The following is a 23,312-nucleotide window of genomic DNA, read 5'->3' on the forward strand; positions in this document are numbered from 1 at the left end:
TTCTTATCACACAATCCTAAAAGACACTGCTTCAAAGAAGTCTGATATAAAGTGCCTACAAAGAATCTCCCACTTAGCACCCATCACAGCTGCATCAACCGATACAGGGTACAAAGTTTTCCTGCAAACCCAAATTACCATTCATCAGGACCCAATAATAGAGGGTAAGCAATCCATTTCTACTAAACAAACACCCTACTCTATTTTAAGAAACCCAATTGGCAAGGAAATCATGTGTCAAAGTAAGCCCAAAATCAACTATACTAAAGCCAATGAACAAACCTTACCCACACTGAAGAACAAGCTACTTACCTTTGGTAATGATGTATCTGTAAGAGACATAGATTAGTTATGAATTCCTCACCTTAGAATTACCCCCAGGCGTCAGACTGGATCCGGAGAATTTTCCTTCAGCAGTACCACTGCGCGTCGGTAGGTGGCGCCAGTCGACTCCATGTTGGTCATTGGCATCGTGGTCACCTGAATGACGTTGCGGTATCTACTTAGACACGCCCCTGAGCGCTGATGTCAGTTCTTTACACGACATTCCACGCCAGAAGCGCAGAGCCATGCAAGACACTGACCCCTGTTGCACGAAACCAGGGCCCTGAAAGGCAGTCCCTTACCCTAGAAGTCAGTTCGCAGAACGGGGAAGATGTGTTGGGCGGTGAGGAATCGATTACTAATCTGTCTCATACAAATATATATGCATACCGAAGGTAAGTATCTTGTTCATCTAAAAGAGACAATTAGTTATGGATTCCTCACCTTAGAATAGATACCCCAGCAATACCAACCCCGGAGGTGGGTCTTCAAACTAAGTTCACACCAGAAAGTCCTGGAGAACTGAAAGGCCAAGGAAGCAGTCTCTCCGGACTTGGCTGTCCCGGCAGTAGTGTTCGGTAAACGTGTGCAGTGAAGCCCACAAAGTTGCCTGGCAGATGTCATGAAGGGTGACTCCACGTCCCAAAGCAGTAGTGGCTGCCGTCCCCGTGGTGGAATGGGCAGGCAACCCCACTGTAGGTTTCTTTTTTGCTAAGGAAAAGCAGATTTTGATGCAAATAATAACCCATCAAGAGATGGTTTGTTTCTGCACGGGCTGACCTTTCTTGGTGCCAACATAGCCAACAAAGAGCTGGTCATCCTCCTGGAATTGTTTTGTGCGATCCAGATAGAATGGAAGCGCACGTTTTGGATCCAAACGGAGAAGCCTCTCCTCCTCTTTAGAAGGATGCGGGGCAGGAAGAAGGTGGTGATAACCAGAAAGGCAGTTTTAACTGGCAGAAGCCTGAGAGGACAGTTATGTAGCGGCTCGAAAGGAGCGCACATTAGATAGGTCAGAACCAGGTTCAAGTCCCACTGAGTCATTACAAAGAGAATTGGAGGATACAAGTGAGCAATGCCCTTAAGGAAGCGATTTACAATAGGCGATTTGAAAACAGAAGGCTGGTCAGGAAGCCGAAGAAAGGCTGAAATGGCCGAAAGATAGCCTTTAAGGGTGCCCAGAGCAGAGCCCTGCTGGGCCAAAGAAAGAATAAAGAGGAGAACCTCTGAAAGGGAAGCAGAATGGGGATCCACAGCCTTTGCTGAGCACCATGCCCAAACTTGTTCTATCTACAGGCATATACCATTTTGGTGAAGGGACGCCTGGCTGCCAAGATAACGTTACAGACTTCGGGAGGGAGGTCGAAAGCTGTCAACTGTCGCCGCTCAATCGCCACGCAAGGAGGTGGAGGCTGGACAGGTTCGGGTGGAGGACTGTCCCCTGCTGCTGCGACAGAAGATCCTCCCGAAGGGGCAGTCTGATCGGAGGACCGATGGCCATGTTCAAAGAGCTCGAGATACCAGACTCTTCGTACCCAATCCGGAGCCACAAGAATGACTTGGGCTTGGTCGTGCTTGATCTTCTTCAGCACTCTGGGCGGAAGTGGTATAGGCGGAAAGGCGTATAGAAGACCGCAACTCCATTCGCGACGAAAAGCGTTGCCTAGCGAGTGCCGCCTTGGAAATTCCAATGCGCAGAACTGCTGACATTGCGCATTCTCTTCGGTGGCGAATAGATCTAACCAAGGCTCTGCCCACTGCTGAAAGAGACCTCGCACCACCTCCGAATGAAGACACCATTCGTGATCCATCAAGCACCGGCGGCTGAGTTTGTCCGCCATGGCGTTCAGGGAATCCGCCAGGTGTTAAACCACCAGGGACACGCCCTGGTGTTCCAGCAACTTCCAGAGATGAAGGGCCTCCTGACAGAGGGTCCACGACCCCACTCCGCCTTGTTTGTTGCAATACCACATGGCGGAAATGTTGTCTGTGCACATCTGCACTACTCTTCCTTTGACAGAAGGAAGGAATGCATTCAGTGCTGGACAAATCGCCCGGTGCTCCAGAAGGTTGATGTGGAGCCCAGACTCCGCCGGAGACCAGAGGCCTCGGATCTCCGCCTCTTCAATGTGGTCGCCCCATCCCGTGAGTGACGCATCTGTCGCCACTGTGAAATCTGGTTGGGGAAGGGTGAGGGATCTACCGTTGACCCAATCCTGGTTTGTGGCCACCACTGATGTGCAGTCCCCGCCAAGATCTGGACGAGATCTAACAGATTCCCCTGACGCTGCGCCCACTAGAACTTCAGGTCTCACTGCATTGCCCGCATATGCCATCTGGCATGATCCACCAACAGGATGTAGGAGGCTATGAAGCCCAGCAGCCTCAGGTCATTCTCACCGAAATCCGGGATAGAGGCTGGAACATCGGTTTCATAGCCCGAATATCTTAGACTCGCTGTTTGGGACGATAGGCCTGAAACTGCGCTATGTCCAGAACCGTTCTAATGAAAAGGAGCTTCTGAGAAGGGTGCAGGTGCGACTTCGGCACGCTGACTGTGAACCCCAGTGAATGCAGGAGGTCCGCCGTAGTCTGGAGGTGGGCGACAACAGCCTGGGGCGAGCTCGCCTTCGACAACCAGTCGTCAAGATAGGGGGAAGACTGGAACCCCTGATATGCGTAGATGAGCTGTGACCACCGCCATCACTTTCGTGAACACCCGAGGGGCGCTGGTAAGTCCAAAGGGTAGCACAGTAAGCTGAAAATGCTCATGGCCTACGATTAGCCGTAGGTAACGCCTGTGGGCCAGCAGACGGGAATGTTGAAATAAGCGTCCGGCAAGTCCAACGCTACCGTCCAGTCTAGAGGGTAGAGGGCAGACAGAACCTGAGCCAATGTCAACATTTTGAACTTCTCCTACAAGAGAAGCGGTTGACGTCCCTGAGGTCTAAGTTAGGACGCAGGCCTTTGCTCTTCTTGGTTACCAGGAAGTAGTGGGAGTAGCAGCCACGACCTACTTCTGGCACAGGGACTCGCTCGATGGAGCCCTTGGCCAAGAGAGCCACAACTTCCTGACGAAAAGGGCCAGGTGATCCTCAAACATGCGACTGAATGCAGGTGGCATGGAGGGAGGGGTAGTCTTGAAGGGGAGGGAGTAGCCCCTTCGGACGATCTGCAAAAACCCACCTGTCTGACGTGATGTTGTGCCAGTGGGGGAGGTGATGGTGGATCCTGCCACCCACTGGCAACTGGTGGCCCTGAAAGATCAGACTAGGAAGGTTTGGAGGCTGCTGCAGAGAGGACACTGGAGCATGTGGGTATCAAGGACCCCCTGTGGAATAATTTTATTCCTGGGACAGGGTATAAACACAATGGAAAATATAGTTCCCAGGCAACGTATGAGACTAATAGTTCAAATTGATAAAGCACAGAAATGGAAAAACAAACAAATAATGCAATTCACAATTTTAATAAAAAAAGACATATAAAATCACATGTAATAAAATAACAATATGCAATAAAATTGAAAGTTTCAATGATACAAATCAACAATATATGTTACACATAGTGGCAAAAAATAAGAAATCTTCACGACGCGCGTTTCGGCACAGAGTGCCTTCGTCAGGAGTAGCCACAACAGATTTATGTAGTTAGCAAGAGGTAGATCAATGACATGTATAAGTTTGGGGAAAATCTCGGCCAAAAATATTTTTTCCTTTCCTCTTTTTATTCCCCTCTTCTATTAGATGATTCCTGGTAGGGAAAGGGATATTTATTTGTTATCAAACCAATAGGTTGGTAATTTGATGTTCATGTGCCCGACCGTGACTTATCTTGTAGGAATATTTTTAATGGGAGAGATAAAATCTGCGACTCTTTGTGTGCAATTTATATCAGATGATATTCTGACCTCTGCTTGGTTGCAGGGGAACGCGTAGATTTTGACTACATCATACCGACCTTTTGCGAGCTCAAGCACCTTTTTCAATCGAGATACTTTGTTATCCGATCAGTGAGACCATTTCTGCATAATTGTATGCGTGTCTCCCAGTTCCGCTATCATTTCACTCGTGAGCTTATTATCTACGCGTTCCCCTGCAACCAAGCAGATGTCAGAATATCATCTGATATAAATTGCACACAAAGAGTCGCAGATTTTATCTCTCCCATTAAAAATATTCCTACAAGATAAGTCACGGTCGGGCACATGAACATCAAATTACCAACCTATTGGTTTGATAACAAATAAATATCCCTTTCCCTACCAGGAATCATCTAATAGAAGAGGGGAATAAAAAGGAAAGGAAAAAATATTTTTGGCCGAGATTTTCCCCAAACTTATACATGTCATTGATCTACCTCTTGCTAACTACATAAATCTGTTGTGGCTACTCCTGACGAAGGCACTCTGTGCCGAAACGCGCGTCGTGAAGATTTCTTATTTTTTGCCACTATGTGTAACATATATTGTTGATTTGTATCATTGAAAATTTCAATTTTATTGCATATTGTTATTTTATTACATGTGATTTTATATGTCTTTTTTTATTAAAATTGTGAATTGCATTATTTGTTTGTTTTTCCATTTCTGTGCTTTATCAATTTGAACTATTAGTCTCATACGTTGCCTGGGAACTATATTTTCCATTGTGAGAGGACACTGGAGGACAGGCCCACTCGCAGGCCCCCAGACCCACAGCGGTGGGTCCCACGTCCCCGGCTCGCAGAGGCTGGTCAACCTGTGCGGGCCTGCGGCTTTAAGCAGAACGTGGTGGGGCCAAAAGGGGCAAAAAAGCAGACTGCACAGGGCGAGAGGTGGTAGCGAGGCCCAAGGATCTGGCTGCAGCCCTAAAGTCCTTGAAGAGCTCGAGCGCATTCTCTGTCTTGTCCCCAAACAAGCGATGGCCATCAAAGGGCATGTCCCAAAGAATCGATTGGACATCACCTGAGAAGCCAGTGGACCTCAGCCAGGCATAGCGTCTCAGGGCTACCGACGTTGAAATCGTCCTGCTAGCAGTCGGCGGTGTCCGGCCCACAACAAATGGTGAACTTTGCTGCAAACTTTTCTTCAGCGACCGCACAGGAGAGTACGGCTCGGGCCTCCTCCGGGCAGTGTGGCAGCATCTGCGCAACAATGTCCCACACAGAGTGGATGTAACAGCCCAAGAGACATGCGGTGTTCACCGACCGCAGTCCTGAGCTGGCAGAAGAAAACATCTTCTTCCCAAGATGATCCAGCTTCTTGGATTCCCTATCTGGGGGTGCAGTAGGGAACGTGCCTTTGGATGTTGAGGCTTGGACCACCAAGCTCTCAGGGTTAGGGTGTCGGGAGACGAAAATTGGGTCGCCCGGGGTACAGCGGTGGTGTCGGGCAATCATCCTATCCTCAGGAGCCCCTGTGCTGGGCTTGGACCAGGTGCCCAGAAGGATGTCTGTGAGGGCCTCACTGAACGGCAGTAGGGGGTCCGAAGAGGCTGTTGCCGGTTGAAGCACCTCAGTCAGGAGTTTACTCCTGACTGCCACCATAGGTATCTCAAGGCCCAAGGCCTCAGCCGCCCTACGCAACACCACAGCGTAGGAGGCTCCCTCTTCCATGAGAAAGCATACCAAGGTCTGGGGATGCATCCAGACCACTGGCCTCACCCGGTTCCTCTCTCCAGTCTGGCTCTTCCAGCTGCTAGAGGGTCAATAGACCCCTCCCAGTTCTCCTCACCCTCCTTTGGCTGCCACTCAGGGCGATAATAAACGCAAGGATAGAACAGAGGTACAAAAGTACCGATCGGCGCTGGTACCAGCGTCGGTCATCACCGGTCCAGCTCAATGTCCATGTCGAGGGGAGGACCGGGGTCGATGCCGGCTGGGGACACAACCGGCGTTGGAGAGGGAGGAGGTGTCATCAATGAATTCGGCACTGGAGGAGGTGTCTTAAGAGCGAACGGCGCGGATCCGGATCCAGGCCTGGATCCCTGGGGGCCCTGCGGAACTGGACCTGAAGCTGCTGGCATCGAAGGCCTATAACCCCCAGCCGTGTGCGCGGGGCCTGAAGGCACGCCAGCGGAGTCGAGGCTGCCCAAAGATGGAGTGTAGGGCTTCGTAAAAGCTACGAAGTTGGGCAGGGGTTGCCCTGGCTCCCTAGAAGGGAAGGAAGCTCGGAGCCGACCCAACAGGCTCCATGGGCGGAGCCGAACGACTATCTTCCACATCCCACGTCGCGTCGGCTGATGGACGGGGAGAAGGCGAAGAGCAACGGTGTTTCTTCACCTTCTTCTCGTGCGTCCACTTGCGCGAAGACGAAGACTTCGAAGAGGAGTGATGGTGGTGACTCCGCGACAGGTCACGTGACCTCCCTCTCAACCGGGACCTCGAGCCACGCGGTGCTGACTTCCAGGCCTCGAGATGCTTTCGGGACCACTCCCGCAAAGTCTTCGGGTTCCTGGCCCGACAGTTGGAGCCCGACTTCAGGTTGTGGTTGTGCTCCACGCACCAGAGGCACACGAGGTGTGGGTCCGGGACTGACATCAACTTGTGACAGGAGTCACAAGGTTTGAAGCTGATCCATCCATGTGACATCCCTTGCTTGCACCAGGAGTCGAAAAAAGAAATCGACAAAAAGTCAAAACAATTTTAGTCAAAAAACACTAAGGGTAGCGCTCTCTCCGGATCTGCGCTGGCTGGCAAGGAAAAAGAAAGAACGGACGTCAGTGGGCAGGGGCAGCGTCTAAGTAGATACCACAAAGTCATTCCGGTGATCACGACGCCAACGAAGAACACTGAGTCAACCGACACCATCTACCGATGCGCAGGGGTACTGCTGAAGAAAAATTATCTGGATCCAGTCTGACGCGAGGGGGTAATTCTAAGGGAAGGAATCCATAACTAATAGTCTCTTTCAGATTTTACATATCTTCAGATCTGAAGCAAAAGGTGAGTTCTTGCCCCCTTGCTGATCAACCTATGAATTTCAGAACTGTCAAAAAAGTTAGACATGGTATACGCACATCCACCTAAACTCTGGGACTTCTTGTTATCAAACATACTATATGCCGACGATTTGCTTTAATGAGCAAGACAAGTGTTGGTCTCCAGAGATTCCTTGAAGTCCTCTACATCTATTGGAGATAATGAAGGTGAAGTTACTCCCGACCATCACATGTGGCTGAGAGATAACAAGAGCAAAGAAAGCTTAGCTTTTGGATACATTAACAGCAAATGCCTATAGAACAGTATTCAAGTTACCAAACTACACCTCTCAGTCCCAAATGTGACTTGAGTTTGGTTTAACAAAACAAACCTGGGCAACAATGTGCTCCTTTCTAAAGATGTACCTTAGACTAAAATTGGCTGTATCCAATTCTCTGGTCCACTGCACTTGGCTATAAATTAGCACTCCGAGCTCTGAGTCACCCTCAGACGTTTTGTGGATAAATCCCTACATTCACTGCAGGTTGGCAAACTCTGGACAACAAAAACGTCAGCTAATAAGTTTAAAAGACTTGTGAACAAAGTTGCTCGAAACCTGTCCCTTTTGGAAGGCAAAGCGACTGTTGCCAAGCATGCCTAAACCTGGCAATTTATGAACAATTACATAGGTATAAACGTCAATCTTACCTTGATATTGGTTATTCAAACACCATTAAACTCAAGTTTTTGTGTAACCATGTTGCAGAAGGTATTTAATCATGCCTTAGTCCGAACCTGTCGGTAAGCCCTTACTGCAGACTATGTGTCTTGGAGGGCAATAGTAGGCCAATTTTAATAATCTGATTTAGGTATACTCGAGCTAAATGTTGTAATAGAATTAACATGTGTAAAAATGATTTTTTTTTTTAAACATGGCCTGTCTGTCTAATATCATTTTCTGTGCATGTAAAGGTTTTAATTAACTAAACCGGATTTAAATAAGTGGAGGTAACAGGTCTTAAGCTTCAAGAGTTTTGTTAGTAAAGTTTCCTCACTCTCTATGCTGCTCTGCATCTGCTTACTATAGCAAATGAGGCAGCCTCCTAAGTAGGTGGGCGTGTTGTAGAGTGTATATTTGTCTAAGGGGAGGAATTTAAGTCACTAGCACGCTGTAGATCTATGAATAGACCAGCATCTGCGTAATGATGGGAAGCAAATTCTCCACCTACTCATCCTCATCATCTTCATCATGCGTAATATTTCAGAGCCCTTGATCAATGTTTGGATCCCACCCAACAAGGTTTCCAGACTGTAATAATACTCGTGTCGTAGGAGAGGTTGTAGGTCATCTAAAACTAGACTCTGCACTTTGGTACTCTCATAGCCAGACAAGCAGACAACGGCTTGAAATTGGAAATGGGCTTTGGAATCTATGCAGGTGTGAGCCCAAAGCAGGAATTGGTGAACGATAGGGTGGTGGGAACCAAGTGAAGGTCCTACAGGGTCAGTCTGTACCAGGATCAGACCTGCCGGGAGGAGTCATACTAGAGGTCCCTGAGCCTCCATGGGGCCCAAAGGAACTCAACAGTGAGCCAGTATAGCCCTGACAAGTTGCAGCATGGCCTTCTTAATGCCTTGAAAGACTGTAGGTTCGACAAAGGCAGAGGGAAGTCAGAGCTCACAGGGCCTCTGAATCACATGATGGTGTGAGAGAAGGGAGCTTTTACTTCTCCCTGGAGCGGGAGTGGTAAGACAGGGACGAGGGGCCCTTGGAATTCTTGTGCTTGTCCATCAACTTTGTCCTTGACTGCCCGGATGATAGCACCTTGGAGCGGAAGCAAACATGTGACTTGCAGCAAGGGTATGTCCGTTCTCTGGAGCATGTCCTACCTTGCTTTTTGTGTTTAGGAACATGCTGCTTCACTCCTTGATCACTTTAAGGGTGCATCTGCTGCAATTACTTCGACTCTTGTCCAGACTCTAGACAGCACAGGCAGACCATCATGTGGATCCATGACCTACATCGGCTTCCTATAGTCACAACATGGCTTAAAGACTGTAATTTTTGGAGGGGATATTTACCTAGTACACTGTCTTTTCTATAATCCTGGCGTCAGTTAAAATGGCAAAGTTGGGAGAGGAACCCAAATACAGGTGGAAGGCCACGGAAAAGAAGGAGCGGACAATCACGCTCGGGTAGTGCCTACATATGGTCTGTGACATCACTTTCCGAGGTGGAACCAGTATGCCCTGGAGTCTAGTGGTGCCACCTGTTGACGCAACAGAGCTATTGCTATGAAAAAGTTGTGGCTCCAGTTTGGCACCTGGGAAAGTTAAAAGACGAAGAACATTCTGTTATACGTAGTCATCAGAAAAACACTTGGGTAGAACTACATTTCCATTGTAGACATTTCAAGCTTGTGAAAATTGTATTCAGTAAGACCATGGTAGACCGCATTATTCCTTATTTAAAATAAAATAGACCACAATGTGAATTTTCATATTCAGTATTTCTATCTAATTCGGAATGGGTATTTTAGCTATTGAAGGAACATTAGGTTGTAGTAATGTATTTAATAAAGATCACTACAGACTAATTTATCCTTCTGAAAAAAAAAAAAATAATAATAATAAAGCTAACATGGCATGACTGAGGTCCTACATGTGAGGATTTGTTGTACAGGGACTCGGGGGACAATAAATGTGTGGAAAGACGAGATCCATTCTGAAACTTGAATTAGGACCCATTGTGCTGCTGATCATTTTTGGAGCAACCTGAAGTATGTATGTGGGAGAGGCTGACTAAGAGTGTTCCTCCCTACCAGGATAACAAAGGGTGAAGAACACCTTTACCACCTTTGCTCAAATTATTGTAAAATGCATGCAATGGCAATGTGTTGAGGCAGAAGTAAAGGCAGCACTTGCAATTTCATGGCATATTGGTGATGACTTCGGGCACTGTAGTGCTATATGCACTCATGTATTGGGATCACATGATGATCTTTGACTACCAATGTTTTAGTTGACTACCATAGTTTTAATTCACTATATGTTTTTTAATTTACTCCATCTTGAATGTACAACATCATTTTTTGTGCACCTGCATTTCGACTTGTGATTTTATTTTGTGTCTCATTATAGCTTTAGAGTAGGGAGGCTTACTTTTTCCTCAGCATAGAGCAAAACAGCCTTGCCTGGACCAGAACATGTGGGATGTACGTCCGAAAGCATGAGAGATAAATGTGTGGAATGAGCTTCTCTGTCTGTAGTGCTGTAGGCAGTGGTGCACAAATGTGCATTATGTTGTACATTGGGAAATTAAGTTTTAACAATTAGCTTGCTTTAAATCTATTTTGAATTCTGACTCTGTCTGGCTTGAGTTCTACACACACAAGCAGGCCCCAGGTTACTCACAGAATTGTTTTCCTATTTGAGCGTGTTTTTTGCAATCCTTGAGATGTTTTGTACTTTCACGAGCTTCACTAAGATAAGGGGCTGGAACATGTAGTGTGAGAGCACGAGAAAAATGCGTGAGAAATCATTTGCCTTGGAATGCTTAAAGGAACTTGGCCAGCACCAGCAGGTTTCCTTGCTGTAGGGGGTGTCTTTTCCAACCTTCTCGTGCACCGAGATTATAATAAAAACTGAGGTTTCTTGGCTAGTAAACCGGGTTCTCTCCTGAGAGGTGGACGCATCTGCTCAGTGCTGCATTTCCTGGCTTAGGGAGTCACTTGACCCCCTGTCCCCCAGGGACTCTAATTTGGGATCCCCCAGTCTTCTGTGGGCTAGGATGAAGATATTGCAGCTGGTGAGGTATTTTCGATGATCATTGATATTGAGATATATGTATAGATATATAGTTATTTCTACATGTGTTTTTGTATGTGTGTTGAGTGACCGGCCTGTGAAGTATTTCTGTTCTTAACGTATATATAGTTATTCTCCTATAAATGTATTATTTGCTTGTGTCTTACTTCCTTGCATTTCGCTTGTGAATGTTTCATTATTATCTGACTTTTAAGTGTTTATTATTTGCATGGGTTTTTCCATAATTATCTGCTTGTGTTTTATCCCATGCATTTGCATTATTATTTGCTTGCACATATATAGAAGTATTTTATATTTGCATGTTGTTTTATCTGATTCATTTGACATCTGGAAAAGCCTCTCTGTTAGAGAGCGTTGAACTAATAAAACCCCAAGCTTTATTCTGAAAACTGTCTTTTGGTGTGCCTCATTTCTTCAGTGTGGAGCTTTCTAGCTTTACCGAGTGCCTTTGTAGGGGAGTGCTATATTTCTTTTATTTGGAAGTGTAAAGCAAGACAGGCACATACACTCCATGCACTCTAAAAGAAAAAGTGAAGCATGAATGTTTCCTTACCCAAACACCCCAGGAAAAAAGACCTGGAAAAAGTGGTTCAAGTAGCACTGTGCAAATGTAAAACCTAGTGGAAGCAGACGAAGGACCAAATTCTGTGCAATTCAGGCTATGTTCTTATGAGCTCAGACTTTTTATCTAGCATCAAGTATGTTCAAAACAGCTGACTGTATTTAGAGAGGCCATTTATAAGCAACAGTAAATAAATTTTACAGTTCCCAAATGAAAGAATAGCTTAAATCCACCAACCTTCTTTCTTTTCTTGGTTCTCTTCTGCAGCGGTTTTGTCTGCTCTAAAGAAAATCCGGGCACTACTGAGTGAGAAATAAAGAAGCTCAAATTCCTAAACAAGGGTATAAGGAAAAACAACTCTGTGAGCATATATAGTCTCTATGAACATAGTTATTTTTGTAATCTTTTGCATGAAGAAACTGAAATGCAATACAGTCTAACATTCATATATACTAGGTGTTGTTGTCCATTGAATATTTAGAGCAACAGAGGAATGACTACAGTATAGCAAGATGAATTTGAAACAGAATTTAACATGTATGCCATGTTTCTTAGTAAATCAAATATGAGTGAGAGTGGTTATCTCCTCTATGTTTACATTACATTGTGGCAGAAGGGACAGGGAAATACAGTAAGTATAATTTTTGGGTGGACACAATCTCCCAGTAGAATCCTCGCCTTATGAATACAACTTCCAAGTATGGAAAATGTTCTTCCCAAAAGCTACTCTCCAATGTTACTCAGTGATGTCACACGCTCCAGCTGCCTCTCCGCATCTGGCCGTGAGTTCCCCCTGGTGCATTAGACTTTAACTGGCATGCTGACATCAGTCCCTGAATGTATTTCCGGTTCACATTTGAGGTTTAAGGGAGTAACTTATAGAGACATGACAGTGAAGAACAAGTTACTTACCTTCGGTAACGACTTATCTGGTGGAGAATCTATCTAGCTGTAGATTTTTCACTGTAGAATTGTCCATGGCGTCAGGCTGAATCTGGAATTCTTTTCATGAGCAGTACCTCTGCATGCAGTAGGTGGCGTCATTTGACAGTGAGGCAGTAGTGCTTTGAAAAAGTATGCAAGGATGACCACATTGCTGCCCAGCAGCGGTCAGAAATGGGTAGGCCTCTGGAATAAGCCATGGAAGCAGCTAAGGCATTGGTAAAATGAGAACAAATGCTTTCTGGAGGTTCTTTCATAGCCATGGCATACCGAATTTTGATACAGACCCAACACAAAATATGTGTTTGGTCATCACCCTGCCCTTCTTGGCACCAGTGCAATCTACAAATATCTAGTTGTCCACTCTGGCCAGTCGATTGTGAGGGCAGCATTGGCAGGATGCCGACCCATGGCCAGAAAGTGCCGGCATTACCAGAAACACAAGACAATCCAGTACGCAGTCACACCTTCACAAAGACATGTGAGAGGTTGAGCGGCAACAAACAGAAGCACTCAGAACAGGACCACAGTAAGACTGGTATTCATGTGGAAGACAGGAATACACATAAGCATAGAGTGTGGATGCCAGAACCACACTAAGTATAGGGAAATCCCCATGTAGGGTAGCGTGAGCAGCCCAGATGTGAAGGACGCATCACCCGGCAGGCAACCGGTAAAAAGGGGCCTCTGGCAAGCCAGACACACAACAAGGGCTCGCACCATGAGCAGACCAGGGCGAAGACCACGGACACCGCAGCAAGGAAAGTAGCCTGCGCGACCCTGCTGTGGGAAGAGCGCAGAGCAGATATATTTTAAGAAAGATGCACATCTAAAAAGGATGTGTTGCATAATACAAGACTAGGGTACGCCATAAGTACCAACGGTCAGGTTGAAGCAGAGTCGGACAGGACAATGTCCAGATCCGTAAGGGACATCAGCCACCCGTCCAGAATGCCCCCGCTAGACAGATGAGGAGATGGAGCAGGACACGAAAGTGAAAACAGTCAGTGTGAGAAGTTGGCCTGATGTATGATGTCACTAGTTCTAGTGTACACCTTATATCAGTCCAAATACCCTTATGGTGATTGGTTGTAAAGTCAACCTTATAGACCAGCTATCCTAGTGGTAGCATGGACAAGAGCAGGCTTAGGCTAAACTCTGAATGGCATGTGAAGCCAGCTGTGATACCATATATAATCCCTTGAATACCAAATGAAAGGACACCACAACAGATATATATATAAAATAAAGTGTATTTATTCTAGTCAAACCCTCAGCACTCTTTATGAGATTAGAGGTAAGTACAACACAGTCTTATTTAAGCATACATTAAATCACACAGGTAAGTAATACAGTTAGGCCCTAGGGGCCACGCAAACCATATTCTAAGTAAGTGGTATAAGGACCACTGTCACGGAAATAGGATAGGCCTAGGCCTAGGGAATCTTTGGGGCTACACTACACTAGCAACAGTTAGGAAGTGGGAGGCCCACGGGATTCAGGTGCAGAGTGGCAACACTCACGCGTAATGCGTAAAAGTCGATAGAAATAGTAGTTATTAGCAATTAACAGTTTAAGGACACTTCTAAAGCAGCTAGAGAGTCGAGACTTGGAAACTAGACCCTAGGATAGTCACTACCCTTGTGAGCACCGAAGTACCCAAGTTACCTAGCCCACAGGCTGCGGGTGCATAGGTGTGAACTTGTGTCGGGTTTCGTCGTGGACTTCTATGGATGCCTGAAGGAAAGTTGCTGACAGGCAGTCAGTGAAGAGTGTCCGGTGGATCCCAAGGCTGGGATCAAGAAGAGAGGAGACCTGCAAGCAGAAGGGACAGAGTCAAGGTCACTAGCCAGTGACCACGTGGAACCAGGAAGGAACCAGGCGATGTCGTGAAGATTGCAGGTGAAGGTGAAGCTTGTCGCTGCAGCCACGAGGACCAGGGAACGTCGAGGACGACCAGGACCAGGAGGCGAGCTGTCCCACGAAGGCTCTTGCTGTCGGCGGCGTCGAAGTTGGACTAGGACTCACCAAGCCTTGGCAAGCGGAACCCACGAAGAACGGAGGACTTGTTTCTGGTGCAGACCAGGAAGGTCTGGGGTGCTTCTCTTTTGCAAGGAAGCGGGAGCCAGTCTGGAGGAGCCAAACAGCGGTGAAGATTTCTGGATGCGTCGTCACCAAGGCCACTAGCCAACGGGCAAGCAACCGGACAGACGCGGCAAGCAGGAAAATGCAGAAGGGCCCCACGCAGGACTCGTGGAGTGTGGGGGGCTGATCTTCGGTGCAGATGGTGCTTGGGGTTGGGGCTTCTCAATCCCCGGTGCACAACTTCGAGGGTGCCTCAGAAGCTGCGCTTGAAGATACTAGCCACTTTTCCCAGGTAGCCGGTCCCACGTCTCTCGTCGCCTCCACGGATCTCAGCTCGGCTGTGGATGTGGATCAGGGTCGGAGAAGTCTGGAAGTCAAGGCTCTGGTCGGGCTCTGTAGTCGGTCCCTCGTAGAACTTCAGCAAAGCAAAGGGTAGTCTCTTGATGGTGCCTGTTTGCACAGGGTAGCCACTCCTTGGCCACAAGGGAGATTCTTCAGTCTTCTTCTTTCGTCGAATGTCGAAGGTCCAGAGTTTCTGTTCAAGTTGCAGGTTCAGGATAATCTAATCTCCTGGGGCCCAGCTACCACTCTTATACTAATCTGGGGGGCTGGGTTACCTGCTAGGTCACGCCTTATGGGTGGGACCTGGGAGGGGGGTGGTTACACCCCCTTCCCTTTGTCCAGTTTCGCGCCAGGACTGGGGCTGGAGTGCCCCAGCACCGGTTTGAACTGGACTATGCACGGGACACCTTGTGTGCCCCAGGCATGTCTCATTCTTTTCATCCCTCCCTGCCCCAATACACTAAGGCCTGTCTGGGGTGGTGCTCGCACCTCCCAAGGCAGGAAACCTATTGTCCAAGCCTCCCTTGCCGGGATCACTCCCAGCAGCAGGAGGTCAGACTTGTGACTGTGGCAGCAGCATCCATTTTGTGATGCTGGGCCTCTGGTTAACTTTAACCGGGTAAGTAGGTTACAACATGTCTTCTCCCTCTAGAAGGGAGGGATAATATCCTCATCCCCAGAAATGGGATGGGGGTATTATTCCAAAGTGTTAGACACCTTACACGACATGTTTTGATAAAGCCAAACCATAGTTACCATAACCGTTTAAGATTATAAGGCACTTTAAGAGTATATGGTAGGCTATATCATAGAACAGCTATAAGGACATGGTTCCGAAAGCTGCAGACAGGCTCAGCTCATGCTAGAGCACCATCTCACATGTTACCAAGCACTCTGCCTCCAGGATTGTTAAGGCCTGCCATAGGAGTGGCTGATAGGTACACATGTGTCTATATGTAAGTTAGGTATAGGAATACTACACCTAAGCAAGGAGTGATTACACAACCTTGCCCCAGCTGAGTGATCAGCCAGTTGTGTCATAATGGAAGGCCAGGCCAGGGGTGGCACAATACATGCTGCAGCCCCTGGTAGGCCTAGGATACACCTATGCCCTGGGTACCTAAGGTACACTGTACAGGGGCCAATAAGGTGATCCTATCCAAATGGGTTATGCACCTAAAGTACATAGCATCAATTTAGAGAGAGAACAGCAGGGCTGTGGGTCTGGTTAGCAGGCCCACAGCCACATCTAAGTCGAAAACCAGTAAAGCAAAAGCAAAAAGTGGGGGTGAACATAGAAAGCAGACCCTACTCTCCTACAGTCAGGACCAACGTAATGGCCTAGGGATGTACAGACAAGACCACCCAAGAAAGCGAGTATCCTGAAGAGAACACTTCCCCAAAGAGTGTTACAGAAGGAACCCAAAGCAGAAGCGTGGAAAACACTTGCGCGGAAAGCAGCAGGGAAATAGGAAAAACTCCTGTTTGGGAAGTGCCCAGAAAATGTGGGCACAAGGCAGTGTACAGCATAGACGTACATGGCGAAGACGCCACCGCCTACAGACAAGTGCAGACAGGGCTGAAGTATAAGAAAGTATTACCCATCCCGGAGAGTGGAGGGTAGTACCAGTCACCGCAGAAGCGGAAGAAAGAAAGCAGGCACCCCATGATAGCGAACATACCAGGGTGCACCCACACTTCGGGCAAACACTGAAGAAGTGTGCTGCGCAGCGGCTCTGCCCCGGCGCAATACGATGGCAGAGCGCCCGCTGCGGAAGAACTGTGCCGGAACGGAACAGAACAGAACAAACGGACCCAAGGGACAGTGGCTGGCGAAAAGAAGAACAGCCAACATGGACAAAGAGGAGCACAGCGAAGCTGAAAAACGCCCCTGTGAAAAGCAGGCGAGGCAGAAGCCTCACGGTAGGGAACCTCTACCGATGTTTCTAACTACTACGGACAACCGTGGACCCCAACCCTAACTGAAAGTGCAATAGAGCGACGCCAACCTGTGGGTCACATAACAGCAGAAAGAGAGGACAGACCGATCCACAGAAGAACCTCTGTGAGGAATACTCCACAGGAGCATACCAAGCCTTCCTTGTAGGAAGGCAGCTACACAATAGCCAGCAAATACCCCACATAGGGTAAGTTTTAACCCCGGCAAGGGGGCTTCCTCTTGAGACAAGCTCACAGACAGAGGACTGAAATTAAGGCAGAACCAGCTGTACTAAACAAAGGCAAACATGGCAGAATAGCCGCCTAGACCATCTGGGTATTACATCATGAAACCAGGGTCCAAAACAAACGAGGCAGCGCTGCCTATGAAGAAAAAGCAACACAAAGTCATACAACATATGAAAAAGAGAGGCCACAAGGACGAGAAAGCCAGGCCGCACGGGCCAGAAAATCATGGGAGACCAGACATGAGGCGGGAGATAGCTGAATCAGCATGACAGTTAAAAAGGTCCACGCCATTGAATGGCAGATCTCGTAGAGCGTGCCGAAAACATTGTCGGGAAAACGACTATCGTGAAGTGACAAGCAGACAGGATCGTCTGGGGCCGGGCGATGCCGGTGAGCAATGGCCCGATCAACAGGGTCACCAGAGGAGGGCCGTGCCCAGGTACCAAGCAGGATGTCAAACAAAGACCGACCAAGGGGCAGCAAAGACTCCACGTCCACAGGGTCCATGTGGAGGAGATCCAGTAAAGGATCAGAGGGCAGGGAAACCATAGGGGGCTGCAAGCGAAGAATATCTGCAGCCCTGCAAACAGCCCTAGCGAAAGTGGTACTAGCCTCTGTCGCCATTCTGGGGGGCGTCAACAACCATCGGTCGGGGGCGGTTGGAGGCGAACTCGTCCACTAGACAGTAAAGGTGGAGGAGTCTGAGTTGATCCAAAGGCCATGGAACGCTAGGCACCTGCACCAAGGGGCACCGAAACGACGCTGGGCAGGGTGAGCCCAGAGGGATCTCATCCTCCTGTAACAGAGGAGCTGTAGGCGCCGGCACTGGCGTCGACCGACGCCGAGACGGCGTCGCATCGACGTTGAGAACTTCCAGAGGGGCCTCGATCTGGGCACAGATCGACGGCGACTCAACCTCCACCTGAGGGGAGGAGAGAGGCCAACAGGGCTTCGAACTCAGTGCCGCAGCCGACGTCAGCGCAGGAAGCCGCACAGGGCTATGCAGCAACTGGATGGGTGGGCTGGACAGATGGCTGGGATGCCCCTCCTGGCCGTGTCCCGACATCGTATCGACTCCGGAACCGGAGTCGATGCACACAGCCTGCGCCGAGAACGAATCCGCCGACGAAGACCTGACATGAGTGCCTTCCTCCTCTGTGGGATCCGAAGGCGCACCAGGGAGAGGGGGTGACCCAAAGAAAGACTGGAGAGCCTTTGAATAAGCCTCCATCTGGGTCCTTGTCACTCCGACACCCGGGAAGGGTGGGTACGGGGGAGACGACTCCTGGGCGCCTGTGCCTGGCAAAGACAGAGAGCAGCGGGCCCCAGCGTCACGTTTACGGGAGGACGACCTCCATGACTTATGCTTGTGCTTACCTGTCTCCGAACGACGTCCGCGGGACGACCCCGTGAGGAATGCGGCGTGAAGGCGCAGGACCGGACATCCGGGCGGCCAGCAGCTTCATACGATGCTCCCTTAGGGACTTTGGTTTAATCTGCCGACAGGCGTCGCACTCTTTGGAGTCGTGGTGCACTCCCAGGCACCACATACATATCACATGCGGATCCGTGACAGACAGTTGCCGCGTACTGGTCTCACACACCTTAAAGCCCGAAGGCATCGCACACTGTTCCGTGACGTCGAGAATGCCTGAAAAAAACAGGTCAAGGAATCGCTAGTTTTTCTGGATCCGCGTTGGGACACAGAAAAGAAGAAAACAGACGTCAGCGCTCCGGGAGTGGCTCATATGGCTCCGCTGACGTGACCACATTTTTTCCAGACGTCTTTTGCTACTCTTAACAGCCTGTACTCTGATTTAACCCCTGGCACCACTCCCATCAGATATTCTAAAATGGTGTATTCCCCAGTTCACCTCTCACCTCTGTTTGTTCCCAGCTGGGAATATTAGCGATTCAGGACAGAATACACTGCCACTGGGCAGCAGCATAATACCATTGGTAATTGGGTGCGCCTTAACCTCCCTCTTCCAGCAGTGAATAAAGATTTGTCAAAGCAACTCCTAACCTGCCTGTTCTCCATGTCAATGAAACAAGTGTCCCCTGCAATTCCCGAAAGAAGGTGGGCAATAATGACACCGGTAGGGCCGCAAAACAATATGGCATTCTGGGTAGGACCAACATTTTAGATATTTCAATCCTCTCCATCGGCAATAATGGGAGCTGGAGCCAAAAAGGTAGGAACCACCTCGTTGCCATCAGCACCTTCCCCAAATTTCCCTCTATAAGGTTGTGCTCGTTATGATACACTGTGACCCCCAGGTACTTAAACGCATCCACCTTCCACCGAAGGCAGGTAGCAGTTAGCCCGAGAGACTGCCATACTCATTGAAGAGCTCAATCAACAACTGGACATTGGAGGCATCTAAATTAGGGCATTATCAGAATTTAGGGATATGTTATGGACTTGATGCCCAACCGTGATTCCCCAATGGGGGCCCTTAGACCGCAACATGCACGCCATAGGTTCCATGGCCAGGGTGAAAATTACGGGGGAAAAGGGGCACCCCTGCCTTGTGCCCTTTGACACGATATAGGCTCTAAGATCTCTGCCCCCTGTGCATCGTTGCTGTGGGATTGGTTTACAAGAGGGAGACCAATCTCTGTAATTCCTGCCCCACCCCGTCCTGTCCAGTACCACAAAAAGAAATTAACAGCTTAGCCTATAGAAAGCCTTTTCAATATCAAGCCATTACTGAACATCATGCGCTTATCTCAATCCATGAGTCAGAACAACTGTCTAAGATTTAGGAAGGTGTTCCTACCTGGGATAAACCCATTTTGATTAGAGTTCACGATCATCTGGGCTATGGGTGTCAGGAATGATGCTGATATTTCATATTAAGAAGCGATAATGGACTATATGAGCCTACATTGAGGGAGTCTTTACCAGGTTTAGGTAGCACCACAATCATCACTTCACTCATGGAGGGTTGTAGCGCGACCTCAGCTCTAGCGTCAGTGAATACTCTCAATGATCGTTGTGCTAATCTATCCGTGTAGGCATCAGAATTCCACAGGTAAGCCATCTGTCCCAGGGATCTTACCCTCTGATATGTGTTTGATGGTCAGTCTAATCTCTTGAACAGTGATTGGGGCGTCCAGGTCTTTTTACAGTGGTAGACGACAGAATTAAACGGTCTAAATAATGTGTCAATGTATCTCGGTCAGCTTCTGTGGAGGCACCATACAGGGTCTTGTAATAAGCATGAAACACATTATTAATTCCCTGCTGTGTGTTCACCAGCGACCCGTCTTGGGCGTGAATAGCACTTATCGGGTTCCTCGGTTTATCCTCTCTTTGTAACCATGCCAGCATAGACCCTGCATTATCTACTGATGCAAGTTGCCATGCCTTATGCTACTTGTTCTATTCTACATACACGGGTAACAATGTTCCCTAAGAAGATCCCCATGTAACACCTTATTTGCCCCCCACAATCTCAGACACACAGATTCCCCTTAGAAAAAATGCATCCCATTCCATAGCCCTGGTAGAGGCCATTCCCACATTCTCTCAGAATACTGGTCTATCACAGTTCCAATCCAATACCGGAATATCGGGTCACCCAGTGCCTCAGTTGAAAGCCGCCAATGGGGTATTGCAAAGTTGCGGCGCCCCCACTGAATGGTAAACGTAAGGAGCTGTGATCAGACAAGGTCCGATCCAAATACTCAGGACTTGTGACCTTAAGTTGGGCCTCCGCTGTACCAAATATCATATCTATTCTAGTGTGTAACGCATGTACACCTGAGTAGTGGGAGTATTCTGCAAACTGTGGGTGTAGTGCCCTCCATATGTCCCTTACTTGGGAGTGTGGCCCATTGGCGTAGCAATCTAGTGTTGGGAGCTGCCTGTGCTCCAGACACCGGGGGATTGGAACTGTCCAATGTAGGTCAAAGACACAATTGAAATCCCTGCACCAATAGGTTGGTGCCTGAGTCGAGGTAAGAAGGGCAGGAGTGAGGGACAAGTAGGAAGGGGATGGGAAGTGTTCGGAGCATACATCACCACTAAGGCTAATGGGGCCCCATCTAAGTCACCCTCGACCACCACCTTCAGGTTTACTTTAGTGTGTTGTGTGCCAAATGGCACTCCTGGAGCCATCCATATTAATATCCCCCTGGCAGATCCCGTGTATGTGTACCGTGCATTTATCCTTTCCATCTCTCAACTAATTTTTGCAACTCCCCAGCCCCTAAATGAGTCTCTTGCAGACAGGCAACGTGCACCTGCCTGCGCCTAAAGTAGGAGTACATTTTGTGCAGTTTCATGTAAGTGGCTATGCCCCGTACATTCCAAGTCACTAGGCTATACTTGTTATGTGTCATGAGAGTATTGGATCTCTAGAGTTCCGTGGGCGGGCTCCGCCCCCCGTGTGAATAGCGGAATCATCCGTGTTTCTTATTAACAAACCTTTGTTTTGCACACCCCATGTCCTAAAGAAACTGGTTCACAAACTCCCACCTCCAGGCTAAGAGCGGGAACTTACTCAGCCAAACAATCTGCACCTGAAACACATACATGAGAACTGTTCTGCTTGAATTTTGGGGGAGCTGTGGTGTAAGCCTTAATTAGGTAAATAACTTGCAGGGAAATGAACATGAATGTGTCTCCTTGAATGATCCCCACTATTAAGGTATCCACCACCCAAATGAGAGGCGACCATACCCTGCACCAGACTCCTGAGGGACTCACTAATGAGAATACCCTGGAGCCGGCCTTCCTGGACCCCACGCCAACAAGGGTGGTGGGAGGACACACATCAAATCCAACAAGTTACACCACAAAGTTGGCAGTCATTGCGGGGATGGCAGATCCCACATCTAGGGTGTTTACTACTTAAGTAATGGAGTCTCGTGCAGGAGAACTGGTAGACACTGACCGTGAGTCCATGACCTCCACCTCAGTTGAGTTTCTCCGCTCCATATCTGCCACCACTTGTGCTCTTTCCCTAGCTGCCTGCTCCTTGGATGATTTGTGGCAAGCTCTCCTGGCAGGCTGCCTAGCACCCATCGTCGGTAGCCAGCCTCCATCTCTTGTCCCATTCGAAGGGGTGCCACTCCCCTGGCTTTCATCCAGTCCCAAGCCTCTCTCGGTGTCTGAAAGAAAATAGTTTTGCTCCCATCCTCGACACAAAGCAGTGCTGGGAACACCAGAGCATACTTATTGTTAGACCTGCGTAACTGCAGCTTGCTCTCCATGAACTACTCTCAGTTCCTCCGCATTTCAGCGCTGTAGTCTGGGAAAATTGTCACTTGGGAATTTTCTACCAGCCAGGATCCCCATGTGTGAGCAAGCTACACTATATTGTCCCAGTAACAGTAAATGAACAGTTGCGCCACAACCTAATGGTTAGGAACACCTGGCGGTGGCCAATGATTGGGAAACCTGTGCTCTCTCTCAACCAAGAAAAGGATAAAGTTACTTACCCAGTAAGCATCTTTTCTTGGCATTTAGAGCTGTAGATTCACATGCTTTGCATACAACTGCCATCATGTGTTGGGTCCCGATGTTAGCAAGTTGTTTTTCTTCATAGAAGTCTTTTCAGTCATGAGGTAGGCGACTCCTCCTTTTGGTGATAGTGCGCATGATCATTGACTCCATTATTAGATTGGTTTCCCACAGAGGGCGAGAATGGCGTTAGAAAGAGTAGAATAGAGATTTCCATGCGTATGTACATAAAGTAAGAGAGAACTGCAACAGGTACAGGTACCCGGGGAGGCGGGTGGGTGCAAGTGAATCTACAGCTCTACATGCCAAGAACAGATGCTTACTGGGCAAGTAATGTTATCCGTTCGAGGCATGTGAGCTGTAGATCACATGCTTTGCATAGACTACACAGCAGTATTCTCCCAAAGCGGTGGCTAACCTGTAGCTGTTGCAGTTGTCTGAAAAAGTATTCTAAGTACTGCCTGGCCCACATTAGCTTGTTGTCTTGCTATCACATCTACACAATAATGTTTGGTGAATATGTGTGCTGTAGACCATGTTGAAGCCTTACAAATGACAACTATGGGGATGTTTCCTAAGAAATACATAGTGGCCCCTATTTTGCGAGTGGAATGCGCTCTGGGGGTATTGTTAAAGTTCTCCTTGCTCTTGCATAACAAGACTGAATAC

At 48.3% G+C, this 23,312-nt stretch overlaps 1 protein-coding gene across 1 annotated transcript in view; it reads right to left on the reverse strand.

Annotated features, from left to right (window-relative positions):
* WASHC4 (WASH complex subunit 4) overlaps positions 1 to 23,312 on the reverse strand; it is a 987,939-nt gene that overhangs the window by 64,490 nt on the left and 900,137 nt on the right. Inside the window, exon 32 of the mRNA XM_085653223.1 lies at positions 11,852 to 11,945. Coding sequence (XP_085509349.1) covers positions 11,852 to 11,945 — 94 coding nt within the window. The remainder of the gene's footprint in view (positions 1 to 11,851; positions 11,946 to 23,312) is intronic.

The sequence above is a fragment of the Triturus cristatus genome, chromosome 4_1 (genome assembly GCF_964204655.1).
Source record: "Triturus cristatus chromosome 4_1, aTriCri1.1, whole genome shotgun sequence".
Classification (NCBI taxonomy): Eukaryota; Metazoa; Chordata; class Amphibia; order Caudata; family Salamandridae; genus Triturus; species Triturus cristatus.